The sequence below is a fragment of the Mirounga leonina genome, unplaced genomic scaffold, assembly GCF_011800145.1.
Source record: "Mirounga leonina isolate KUSES-001 unplaced genomic scaffold, KU_Mleo_1.0 Mir_173, whole genome shotgun sequence".
NCBI classification, from domain to species: domain Eukaryota; kingdom Metazoa; phylum Chordata; class Mammalia; order Carnivora; family Phocidae; genus Mirounga; species Mirounga leonina.
In genome coordinates, this window is record NW_023270447.1 from 32,575,145 (window position 1) to 32,589,070 (window position 13,926).

At 37.7% G+C, this 13,926-nt stretch overlaps 1 protein-coding gene across 5 annotated transcripts in view; it reads left to right on the forward strand.

Annotated features, from left to right (window-relative positions):
• Positions 1–13,926, forward strand: part of SLC44A5 (solute carrier family 44 member 5) — a 349,362-nt gene that overhangs the window by 260,878 nt on the left and 74,558 nt on the right. For all 5 annotated transcript variants that reach the window (XM_035018252.1, XM_035018255.1, XM_035018256.1 and 2 more), the window contains one exon: positions 2,521–2,605. In XM_035018252.1, the coding sequence (XP_034874143.1) occupies positions 2,521–2,605 (85 nt within the window). The remainder of the gene's footprint in view (positions 1–2,520; positions 2,606–13,926) is intronic.

Below are 13,926 nucleotides of genomic sequence, written 5' to 3' on the forward strand. Positions count from 1 at the left end.
ATTTATTTATTTATTTATTTATTTATTTATTTATTTATTTATTTATTATTTGAGAGAGAGCATGAGTGTGCATGGGCATGAGGAGGGGCAAAAGGAGAGGGGGGAGAGAGAGAGAATCTCAAGTAGACTCCATGTTGAGCGTGGAGCCTGACTTGAGGTTCAATTTCACCACCCTAGGTCATGACCTGAGCAAAATTCGAGTCAGACGCTTAACCAACTGAGCCACTCAAGTGTCTGCTTCTGCAAATTTTGTTGTCTCCTTTTCATGTTTTTCTTCAGAAGTCCGATATAAACTATAATGGTATTGACTTCTAGTACAGGACACATAGTGGTTGCTTAGTAAATTCTTTTGTTAATTGATGTAAAAGGGAAAGAAAACTATAGTAGATCCTGCTAATGTCCTACCCCACTTCCCCTCAGTTCTTCTGGGTTTGCTTGCAGCTGTGGTAGACTGTTTCAGCATGCCCCCCAACAAGCATGTTCTATGTGGTTCCTCAGAAGGTCCTCAGCAGAATGGAGTCACCACAGCCCCCAACAGTATCCCACTTGTTAACATGCCTTTTGTTGGCTTTGCTTCCTTCCCTTCTCGTTCCCACCTAAGCTTCCTAGAATTATCCCCTAAATTAATCTACCCATAGCAAAGTCCTTGTCTCAGGGATTTGCGTTGGGGAAACCTAAATAAGACAGGAACTAACATTACCAAGTCCATGTTGCATGCAAAGCACCATGTTAGGCATTCTACTTTATTGTCTTTTTTCATATTCTCAACATTCTTATGGGGTTTGGTATTATACCCATTTTATAGTAACAGATTAGAAAGCCAAAGCTAAAACAATTAAATGACTTGTTCAGGGTCATAAATATATTAACAAGCCAACCTAGCAATCTAAATGCTTTACATACCATTTCTGAGTTAATATTTGTATGGAAAGGAATAAAATATTTCAGGGTGGGACGCCTGGGTGGCTCAGTCGGTTAAGCGGCTGCCTTTGGCCCAGGTCATGATGCCAGGGTCCTGGGATCGAGTCCCACATCAGGCTCCTTGCTCAGCAGGGAGCCTGCTTCTCCCTCTCTCTCCCTCTGCTTGTGCTCTGTCAAATAAATAAAATCTTTAAAAAAAAAAATTTCAGGGTAAAAAAAAATATTGCAGGAAATAGGTAAAAGTGGACCTCTTAGTTTTAGCCTAAATGTGACCCCCCCAAAAAGATATAAAAGCAGAATATAATGGAATAGTATCCAGAGACATTGTCCACTGAATGCTTAGATGACATTTAAATGCTTTCTTTACAGTCCACTATCTTTGTTCTGGGAAATAAAGACAAGAAGATAAGGCAGCCTGAATGAGTCAGATTTTATACGACTATATTAGAAGATGAAACCTATTTGGCTTCTATGACATTGAACAAAGAATGAGACAAAGGAGACTTTTCTGGGTACTTAGATACTAAAAGGAAAGACTTGGATGGATGAGAAAAATTATTGAGAAAAATTTCTCTTCCATATTAAAATTCTCATTCAGAATTGATTTTTTTTTATCTTCCCAAGTCACACAGGGCATGTACATAAGGGTGATTGAATTATTACATGAACTGTCAAATCCAATAAATGTGGGGTAAGGAGATAGCTGGGCAACCGTTAAAGGAAGCAAAGGACAAAGAGATAGGTTTTCCATATGCAGAGGCAAGCGTTATCAGATGGCCAATGCATTTTCTAGATTTTTAGGAACTATATTAAACTGAAAAAGAAACCTTCAGTTAGAATTGGGGGTATTATTTAGCTAATGCATGTTACTTTCTGTCATTCTATATTCTAGCTGTCAGTCAAGTTTATAATTCTTGGAAAATAAAGGTGATAAGTTTATATAAGGTAAAGCCCTGCATTTCCTGAGAAAACAGAATCAAGTCTTCAGTTTGCATGAAGTTTGAGAACACTCGAAATTTATACTAAGCTTTGAGATTATGCAACAAAATGTACAGCAAATCTTTATTATATATTGCCGCTAAAGTTTCTGATGTTTGCCTTTCATAATGGCACATGAAGTCATAAAGAACTAGTCAATGTGAATTGGGTATTACAGTTTCATTCGGTTGAATTTTTAAATGGTTTTCACTTATGTATAACCCAAAAGAATTACATCATAATATTTACTGTAAATTTATTAGCTCTGCTATGAAGTCATTTAGTTTTAAGCCCTGGAGAAAAGTGACTTCTAGCCAACCAAGCATTTACAGTGTGCCCTCTAATTCACATTCTAATAAATGTCATTTTCTAAGTGCATTACCTCAGGTTTTGGCTACAACCCAGATGAGTCCTGAGAGATTAAAAGAAATGTGTTTTCTGACTGATTCATCCATATTTTATTTTACTTTTCATTAAGAAATTACTTTGAAGAAAATCAATAATCTCCTGTGACTGAGGGGAGAGGTTAATGTGTTGCTGTGGTGCATTCTAATTTCTCAAATCAGACTGCCTTTAGTCAGCTGTCACTGATAGAGTTTTTGTCCTTTCTTGTTCTTGCAGCCTGGGTACATGGAGACCCCAGGAGAGTGGCCTACCCTACAGACAGCAAGGGCCACTTTTGTGGCCAGAAGGGCACCCCCAATGAGTGAGTATGGCTACCTTTCCTTTGTCTGATTTTTGCCGTCTAAGCTGGAACCTAGAAACTGTAACTGAACCAGCATGAGTTCGCTTCTTGGTGAGTCACAGGTAGAAACTACACCATGTGAGTTGTCACACAAGGGAAACTTTATTTGCACCAAATAAGTTGATCACAGGAAATAACTTCCAAAGTTGTGACTCCCTGAGCAAGGGTGAATGGGTTCCTTTTATTTAAGGTTAGGATGAATATTTAGATGGGAAAGCCTTGTCGTCTTATGCAGAGGTAGGTATAAGGTCATGTATGCACCTTAAAGAAACATGCCTACAGAAATATATAGACATATATATAGATATGGTATGTATGATATGTAAATGAGGCTTGTGCTCCATCTTGGGCAGAGATTTTAGCATTATGATGAGGAAAGGGAAATTAATTGTTGGTCATTCCAGAGGTCACTCCATGGTCCATTTGTGCAGAAGTGAGTCGGGGGGGTTAGCTCAAACAGGTTTGGTGGTCTGGGCCACCAGAACTCTTCCTCAGGCAGTCATCATTGCTTGAGGGGTAGTTTCAGTGTCCATCATGGGATGTTATGCCCATAAGGTCCTTTGCCTAAGTTAAGAGATAAGTTGGGAAGAAGAGCTTAAGGAAAATGTGGGACAAATGTTGGTGGGTACAAGCAGGTGAGCCATAATGGCCAGGTCTCAGGGTCTAGCTGGTAACAAAATCATTTTTACATTAATCCTACTAGACTTCGTAAGAAGATTGAAATTCAGAAAGGAGGTTTTTCCCTCCCATTTATCCTAGAGACCGTCTATAAGCAATTGGGAAATTTCATACTATATGATTTAGGACAAGTTGTCATTGTTATGCAGCATTTTATTAGACTCTGCTTAGCAAAAGTATAATTATAGTGGATGAATTGGACGAGTGATTTTATCAGAAGCCATATTTTAAAATGCCTTCTGAAATGGGCTTTTGGAAGGCTGAGTTCTGAGTAGCTAAACGTTGCAGTTAGAATTGTTTTTGCCACAGTGCCTACTGACAAATCACTTCACTTTTGAAAGTGTATGCCACCCAGAAATCTTCAGTGAGTGGTAGGCTTTTCAAAGCTACTTGGTTGCTATAGACCATGGCTCTGACTAGCTGAAACAAGGGAGAATGTTCTATCAGATTCCTTTCTAATGTTAATCATAACAAAAGTTTCCAATTTCCAAAGGCAATTTTTCTGTTTCTTTACCTTAAAAAAACAAAACAAAACATAAATTTCACATTTTTAGAAAATTTCCTCTCTTTTCCCACTGGTCTGTTTCTTTTCTGGCAATACCTGGGTTTTTACTAGATCTCCTGGTTCTTCATAACCAATTCAGTTTCTATAAAAGTTGGCATTGAATGGGTAAAAAACGAAAACAACAGCAGCCCTCGCTACTACCAAAAACAACAAAAAAATAAGGTTCAGAACAATTTTGTGTGTGTGTTTTTATGTGAACATTTGTTGTGTTCAGTATGTTGCCCACCCATAACTTTGGAGCTTATTATTCCAAGAGATACAAATTTAAAAAATAGATTCAGGAAAGGGTTAATAATGTTCATGGAGTAGAATTATTACAGATGATCAAGAGAAACTAGAAATTTGGACAGCGGGGTGGGTGAGGATCAAATCCTTAATCATATCAGATTGAGTTTATGACAGACGAATGGACTCCTACAAAAGGTCCTTGTAGCCCATTGGAAACTGGACTAAGTCCTCATCTAGAATAGTAATTCTTATTTTAACCTCAGTAACTCAGAAAACCCTAGACATTGCCAACAAAACTTTTACACTATGAAGGACAAAGAAAGCACCAGGTGGTGTAAAAAAAAAAAAAAAATCATACAAATGTCTAAATCTCTAGTTCTTAAAATAAGCTATTTTTAAAAGGGCCTCTGTAACAGTAAGTTTTCTAGACCTAAGCCAATGACCTACTTATCTTCAACAAAAATGGGATACTACAAATTGCAGTACATAAAGATCATTCAAAGACAATCCTAGTGTAACACAGACTTGTTCATTAATGTATTATTTATAATAACAATATATTGGACGCTATACAGATATCCAATAATATGTGGATGATGGTAAATTATGATGTCTCTAATGGAACCATTAAAACTTATGTTTATATTTTCAAGAGGTGATTCTGTTGACTTTTCCTTTATAGTTTCTGGGTTTTGTGTCATGATTGTAATTGCTTTCCTACTCTTGAAAAACATTCACCTGTATTTCTCTAATATTTTTATGGTTCCCCTTTTTACCTTTAAATTTCTAATCTACTTGGAATTTCTTTTTTTTATATGGACTGAAGTAGTAATCAAAATTTTTTTTCCAACTGCAGAAGCAAATATCTCAGAATAGTTGGTTGAATAATATGCTCTTTTCCCCACCGATTTTTGATAACATCATTATCATGTAATAATTACATAATATATAATTTATATTTTTAAGCTTCTCAATTGTTTTAATTCTTCTAATTGTGTATTAATTTGAAAATTTAACAAGGAAGTTTAAATGATGGTTAGAGTTTTTAATAGTAAGTGAAAATATTTATGAGAATATCAGATTTCAATCACTTAAACAGTGTGGAACTATCACAGAAATAGGCAGAGAGAAGTAAATACAAGTAAATACAATACAATTAGAATGTGATAAAGGTGGGATTCCGAATCAGTAACAAAAATGTGAATTATTAAATGGTATTGAATTAACTGAAATGCTATTCATGAATATAAAATTAGATATTTATCTCCTACCTTACACCAAAATGAATACTGAAACACTGAAGATTTTGTATATAAAATACACAATAAAAAAAGTAACAGAAGAAAATGCAGAGGTATATTTATAGAATTATGGGGTAAAGAAGTCTTTATTTGAAAATATATTGCCACTATATTACCATTTAACTCACTGTATACAAAGTTAAAAGATAAGTGGCAATCCAGAAAAAAATATTTTCAACATATGTATCTGACAGTGGGTCAATAGCTTTATTATATGAACTGCTGTTACAAAATTAAAGAGGAAAAGAATAATTCAGTATCAAAGTTGGCAAAAGTCATAAACAGAAAATAACATACATACATACAAGGCATTGTTCAACCATAGTTAAAGAAATGCAAATTAATACACTTTTTTGCTTATTAGGTTGAAAATTGAAAACAGTAAAATTTTACAGTGTTAAAAGCATCTCCTTTTCTACTTTGGTAATGAAATATAATATTTATCAAAACTGTGGTATCTAAATGTGGTGTGTCTCCCGATCGGATGGGGGGGCCCCCAAATGTGGGGTGGCTCTTGGGTGGAAGCCAGTGGTGCCCGTGGTGACAAGAATTCACCTGAGGCAGAACAAAGGAGATAGAAGTTTACTGAATACACCTCAAGGGAGCTGCAGGCCAGACAGCAGAGGAGAGGTGATCTGCATGGAGGTAGTGGGTGGGGGGCTGTTTTTAAAGGGGGAAGGTGAGGAGGTGTGGCAACATGCGGAATCTCCCGTTTGGTAACTGTGCCTGGTTATAAGTAGCCCATCGGTTAGAGGTCCTATGGAACTTTTGAGGTGGGTCTGCTGATGGGCCTGTCTGTATTCATTCAGCCAGGGTCACTTTGGGCCCTTCTGCCTTGACCAAGTTTCCATTGCTCAAGCCTGTTGTCTAAAAGTGGCTTCTATGAAATACTTTTCAAATTTGTATATTCTTTCTGATTCAGCAGTTTTCCTCCTAGAAACTTACCTAGTGGAAATTTGCATAAAATTTCCTGATGTTATAGTGATACAGGTACTATGAAATAGTAGTAATTAAATGGAAATATCCTATATGGCTATCAATAGAGATTAATTAGATAAATTACAGTACAGTCCTATGATAAAATGTTGCATGTTTACCAGTCCTAAAAATCTTGAACATAAACTGGTAAAAATATCATTAAATTAAAACACACACACACACACACACTCACACGCACTTCTGTTGTAAAATGAAATGCATCTATGTCAGGATGTGTAATTAAAGCCCCCCAAACAATACAGTGCAGGAAATACTTGTTAGACTGTAACAGAGTATTTGTACTTGTTAGTGTCATGATGTACTTACAGCAACCCTTAGATTCTTAATTCTCAAACACCTTCCTTATTACTAAGCTTAAATTCTGTGTTTAGAAATAGTGTGATTGGGGCGCCTGGGTGGCTCAGTCGTTAAGCGTCTGCCTTCGGCTCAGGTCATGATCCCAGGGTCCTGGGATCGAGCTCCACATCAGGCTCCCTGCTCAGCGGGAAGCCTGCTTCTCCCTCTCCCACTCCCCCTGATTGTGTTCCCTCTCTCGCTGTGTCTCTCTGTCAAATAAATAAAATCTTAAAAAAAAAAAAAAAAAGAAAAGAAATAGTGTGATAATATTTGGGACGTAGAGTTTGGCCATTTTGTGTTTTGTATATCCATGCCTAACCAGAAAGACACTAGGAGAGCACTGGGGGTTTTCTAAAATGTCAAAACGGGTAAAACAGAGACCTCAAAGGAAAACGGAGTGCTCTGTTGATGTAACTTTCTCTGCCTTTCAGGGAAGTTACTCCTGATCCTTGTGTCTGGTCCTGTTCTTTGGGATTTCCACTCAATTGATTTTGATGCCACCTGCTGGCTACTACAAAAACTTCAGCTTGTAGATGTGTTTTGAACATTGAGACAGCACAGTTACCAAATTAGATGAAAGCACCCATCCCTAGAGTGAGATTCAGTTAGAGAAACAGCTAAGATTAGAGGACAAAACTCTGCCATTTACGTTTTGCATCAATTTGGCATCTAGGTCCAGCAGGAAAACTTGTCTTCAGTTTACCGAAGAACATCTCATAAAATAGCAAGGAGGTCTCACAAATTTGTTTGAACACACTACAAGGCCCGAAGTAACTTGATTTAATTTTTAAAAATCTGTATCAATATATTTATATACTTATATAGATATAATATAGGCATGTGAAAGTAAACTGAACATTAATGAAGAGCTTCTAAAGGCAATGAAAGCAATGGTCTGTCCTAGGACTCCTTAATGACAGTTTCATTCCACAGAGACCCCCTCTTCTCTCTCTGGTTCTCTTAGTAAGTTCAGGCTGCTAATACAGAATACCATAGACTGGGTGGCTTGTGAATGACAGGAATTCATTTCTTACAGTTCTAGGGACTGGAGGTCCAAGATCAGGGTGCCAGTGTGGTCAGGCTCTTGGTGAAGGCCTGTTCCCCGGTGTGCAGACAGCAGGCCTCACTCTGCATCTTCAAATGGATGAAGGGGCTAGAGAGCTCTCTGGGGTCTCTTATAAGAGCCCTAATCCTGTTCATGGGGGCTCCACCAGCATGACCCACTCACCTCCCAAAAGTTCCACCTCCTAGGACTATCACATTGGGGGTTAGGATTTCAACATATGGATTTGTGGGTGGATACATTCAGTCTATAACACTGGCCTTAGTTCTCTGGTGGTTTTTTGCATAACTTTAATTAATATGTTTATTCTTTTGTTTTGTGCTTTATTAATGTTAGAAAGTATGCATTAAAAAAGTATCCATTGCCAGCCTGCTATGAAAAATGAAGATTTAACTCATTTACATTATCTCTTTGCCTGATCCCCTCCTCCTCGCTTGTTTGCAGTTAGATTATTACCTGTAGATTTTCATATGGTTACTTCTGTGACTTTAAATAGTATACTAACACCTCTATTTCTCGTTCCATTAACTTTTGTCAGTGTTTTGACTCCTCTTTATATAAAAGGAGGATATTACCCTGCTACCTTTCTCTCCCTCTTTCTTTTCATTTTCCCTTCTACTTTCTATATTTACCTTTTTACTTAATCAAATTTGTTATGAAGTTCAGTTCCACAACTTTTTTTTAAATTTTATTTTATTATGTTATGTTAATCACCACACATTACATCACCTTCCATGTTCTACTGGTAGGTTGATTCTAGAAATTGGAAACAAAAGACTTTGATTCTGTTATAACTATGTAAACTTTACTCAATACCAGGCCATTCCATTTTCATGTCTACTAGGTCACTGATATCAAAGTCAAATCTTATGCTTTATTAGTGGCTTAGTATCCTCCCATATTTTAGTTTGCTTTAACATAGGGCATTAACATTCTTAATTATATTTTGCCAACAAGATTTTTTCTTTAAAAAATTTTTTAATTGGCCCATAGTTGACTTACAATGTTACCTTGTAGGTAATGTAATATGTAATTATATATAATGTTGACTTATAATGTTTCGGGTGTACAACATAGTGATTCAACAACTGTATACATTTCAATATGCTCACCATGTCAAGGATAGTTGCCACCTGTCATCACAGAAAGTTATTATAGTATTATTGACTCTATTCCCTATGCTGTCCTTCTCATCCCTGTGACCTATTTATTTTATAATTGGAAGTGTGTACCTTTTAATCCCTATCCACCTATTTTGCCTATCTCTCTGCCCCTGCCCCCTGGCAACCACCAGTTTATTCTCTATATTTATGAGTCTGTTTCTCTTTTGTTGTATTCATTTGTTCACTTGTTTTGTGGCATATAAACACAATGGAATATTAGCCATAAAAAAGAATGAAATCTTGCCATTTGCAACAACATGGCTGGACCTAGAAGGTATTATGCTCAGCTTTTGTGAATAGCCTTTATCAGGACCCAATCACCCCATTTTTCAGAGGCCCCTTTTCTCTGAAGACAACCCTGCAGTGCCTCTGTCCTTTTGTTTCACTCAGGACCTGGTAAATTTTAGATCTACTGCAAAGCTTTAATTTTGGGACTTGTCTACCCCATTAGATTGCATCCTGATTCTAAAGTTGCCAGATTAAGCAAATAAAAGCACAGAATGCCCACTTAAATTTTAATTTCAGATAAACAACAGACACTTTTTAAAGTATGTATATGTCCCATGGACTGTTTCCTGTTTGCCAATTTGTTTTCCTTGCTGACACCCTTGTTTTGGTGGAGAATATTCTCAATGATCTTCCTAAAGAAAGGAAGCACAGGAAGTGTATTTCCTGAGAAGTAAATTCCTGAGTATTTCCCCTAGAAATACTTTTCTTTTCTCTATTTATAGTTGATTGATGGCCTACTGATAGATTGGTACCTTGAAAGACAATTTTTGTCAGAAATTTGAAGACATTGTTTCAGTGTTTTTGGCATCCAGTGTGGCTAATGCCAGTCTGATTCACATATTTTGTGGTGACTTTTTTTCTTTGGAAAAGGCATTTAAAATCATTTCTTTATTCTTAGTGTTTTGAAAGCTCACAATGTGACATCAGTGTTTTTCTCTTCTTATTTTTGTTCAGTCTTGAGTCTTTTAATTCTGAAAAACTAGGATTCTCATTAACCCAGGAAAATTTTCTTCAGTTATTTCTTAGCTATTTTCATTCTTCCCATTTTATTGGTTGTCTCTTTGGAATTCTGTTATTCACACCTTGGACTTCCTGGATTCATTTTTTTTTTTTTTTGGTTTCACATTTTTATTTAAATTCCAGTTGGTTAACATACAATGTAATGTTAGTTTCAGGTGTAGAATTTAGTGATTCATCACTTCCTACAATACCCAACACTGCTCACAACCAGTGCCCTCCTTAATACCTATCACCCATTTAACCCATCCCCCTACCTACCTCATTTCCAGCAACCCTCAGTTTGTTCTCTATAGTTAAGAGTCTGTCTTATGGGTTACCTCTCTTTTTTTCCCCCTTATGTTCATACATTTTGTTTCTTAAATTCCACATAGGAGTGAACTCATACAGTACTTTTCTTTCTCTTATGGACTTATTTCACTTATAATACTCTCTAGCTTCATCCACTTTGTTGCAAATGGCAAGATTGCATTCTTTTTAATGGCTGAGTGATATTCCTGTGTGTGTGTGTGTGTGTGTGTGCACCCAAGTACTCTTTATCCATTCATCAGTAGATGGACATTTGGGTTCTTTCCATAATTTGGCTATTGTTGATAATGCTGTTGTAAACATCGGGGTGCATGTATCCCTTCAAATGAGTATTTTTGCATCTTTTGGGTGAATACCTAGTAGTACAATTACTGAGACATAGGGTAGTTCTATTTTTAACTTTTGGAGGAAACTCCATACTGTTTTCCAGAGTGGCTCCACCAGTGTGCATTCCCACCAACAGTGTAAGAGGGTTCCCCATTCTCCACATCCTTGCCAACACCTTTTGTTTCCTGTGTTGTTATTTTTAGTCATTCTGACAGGAATGAGGTGATAGCTCACTGTAGTTTTGATTTGCATCTTCCTAATGATCAGTGATATTGAGCGTCTTTTCATGTATGTTGGCCATCTGGAAGTTTTCTTTGGAAAAATGTCTATTCATGTCTTCAGCCCATTTCTTAACTGGATTATTTGTTTTCTGAGTGTTGAGTTTGTTGAGTTCTTTTTAGATTTGGGTAACAACCCTTTATCAGATATGTCATTTGCTAATATCTTCCCCCATTCCATAGATTGCCTTAGAATTTTATTGATTGTTCCCTTCACTGTGCAGGAGCTTTATATCTTGATAAAGTCCCAGTAGTTCATTTTTGCTTTTGTTTCCCTTGCCTCCAGTGATGTGTCTAGTAAGAAGCTGCTATAACTAATTCCAAAGAGGTTATTATCAAAGGGGACTTTGGTGGTTTCCTGTCTCATACTTAGGTCTTTAATCCATTTTTATTTTTGTGTATGGTGTAGAAAAGTGGTCTAGTAAATGGGATTGCTTATGGTCTTTCCTATCCATTCAGAGAGTCCCCTTTAACATTTTTTGTAGGGCTGGTTTAGTGGTCATGAATTACTTTAAATTTTGTTTGTCTAGGAAATTCTTTGTATCTCCTTCTATTCTGAATGATTGTCTTGCTGGATAGAGTATTCTTGGTTGCAGGTTTTTTTCTTTCAGTACTTTGAATATATCATGCCACCCTCTTCAGGCCTACAAAATTTCTGCTGAAAAATCAGCTGATAGCCTTATGGGATTTCCCTTGCATGCACCTGTTTTCTTTTGCTGCTTTTAAAATTCTCTCCGTATCACTACTTTTTGCCATTTTAATTACTGTGTGTCTTGGTGTGGACCTTCCTGGATTGATTTTGTTGGGGGTTCTCTGTGAGTCTTGGATCTGGATTTCTGTTTCCTTCCCCATATTTGGGAAGTTTTCACCTATTATTTCTTCAAATAAATTCTCTACCCCCTTTTTTCTCTCTTCTCTTTCTAGGATCTATACAGTGCGAATGTTAGTACACTTGATGGTGTCACTGAGGTCCCTAAATCTATTTTCATTCTGTATTATTTTTTTTCTTTCTCCTGTTCAGTTTGATTGCTTTCCATTAGTCTGTCCTCCAGATCATTAATCTGTTTCTCTGCTTCCTCTAGTCCACTATTTATTCCATTTAATGTATTTTTAATTTTCATTATTATTTCTTCTTCTCTGATTGGTTCTTTTTTATGTTTTCTGTCTCTTTGTTGGGGGTGTTATTGAGGTCCTCCACTCTTTTCTCAAATCCACTGAATAATTTTGTGATCATTACTTTAAATTCTTTATCAGGTATATGTATTACTTCATTACATTTAGTGCTCTTGCTGTAATTTTGTCCTGTTCTTTTATTTGGAACAAATTCCTTTGTCTCCTTATTTTGTGTAACTCTGGGTCTGTTTTTATGTGTTAAGAAAGTCAGCTACATCTCCTGCTCTTGAAAGTAACGGCCTTATAAAAAGGTCCTGTTGCACTGCAATGTCCCGTTTACCAGAACCTGGCACTTTAGGAATGTCTCTTATATATGTTGTGTGTGCCCTGCTGTGGTAACTGAGCTGTATTTGCCTTTAGTCCAGTTATCTGCAATGGCTCTCTTTCCTTGTGGGTAGCATTTATTTCCTCTCTTAGTGGGTCAGGCTCTGGCCACCTTGCACTTGAGTTGAGTCAGACTAAATGTTTGCCAGAGAGGCAGTAGCACTGAACTGCAGGGTTCTTTCCCTCTGTTGTCCTTTGAGAAGCTTTTGGTGGTGGGCAGGGCCTGTAGTCAGACCAGCTGTCTCCCCCCAGCCCACCTTTGTGGCCAAATTCGATCCGGTGTATGTGGTTATCATCCCCTCTCCCCTAGAGCAGGAGTCTCTCTGGAGTTGTGCTGGCCTCTCTCAGGGCTGCTTGCACACTGCCAGGCTCATGGTAGCATTTGGATGGTCTCTCCACAGTTGTATTGAAGGGGGCAGGTCCGCAGGTGAACATGGGCGTGAGGTACACAGTGTCAGGAAGTTTTGCTCAGGTGTGCTTGGGAGTGGACTTGGAATGGAGGCTTGGCTGTGGATGGGCATGTCTGCTGGAGAATGCCAGGGCAGGGTACAGTGTTAGCAAGTGAGATAATAACTATTGGCACTGTGTTGGTTGCCACAGGTATCCCTGGTTCTAAGCTGGGGGGCAGGGGGGTGGAATGACACCTGTCAGCTCTTTTGTTCCTGGAGAAATCTCCCCCAAATCCCTGCCCTTCCAGCCTTCACTCTCAGATTAGTAAACAGATCTCCATCCTTCATACCCCAGGTGTTTTTCAAACTGCTGCTTCTATGCTGTATCTTAGTGGGGCAGTTTGTTGTGCTCTTTTTAAGGGTGGAGACTCCGTTTCCTCCTCCTCTAGGCTCTCCCAGCTCTTCCAGAGTCCAGCCTGCTGACTTTTAAAGTTCTAGGTACTAAGCCCCAGTGATTGTAAAAACTCACAAAATTCAGTCCCTCTGGTTTTCAAAGCCAAATGTTATGGGGGTTTATCTTCCCCATGCAGGTTCCCCATGCCTGGGGTGCCTGGTGTGAGGGTGGTTTCTTTTCCCTCTCTGTACTTGCATTGTTCCTCCTGGGGACAGTCCTGTGGGTCTGTTTAACTCCTGTCTGTGTGTCTGCCCTTCCTACCCTTTTCAAGGTGGCCTCTTCTCTATGTTTAGCTGTGGAGAATCTGTTCTGCCAGTCTTTGGGTCATTTTCTGGGTTATTTATATTGATGTGGGTGTTATCTAGTTGTATCCATGGGATGAGGTGAGCTTAGGGTCCTCCTACTGTTCCATCTTCCTCATATTTTTCATCTTTAAGAGCCCTCTTATCCTCTATTTCTTTGTAATGTTATAGTATTTTTATTTTATGGGCAGTCTGCTTGGATTATTTTGAAAATATTGGATTTTCTTTAAAGGTCCATCCTATGCCCTAAATTATTGAATTTCATCCAGCATCAGTTTTTGTTTACTTTAGTCTTTCTCTTTCATATTCTGATTCTTCCTTACATTCCTGGTTCTACTTGATTACGAATTATTATTAAAGAAAGAAG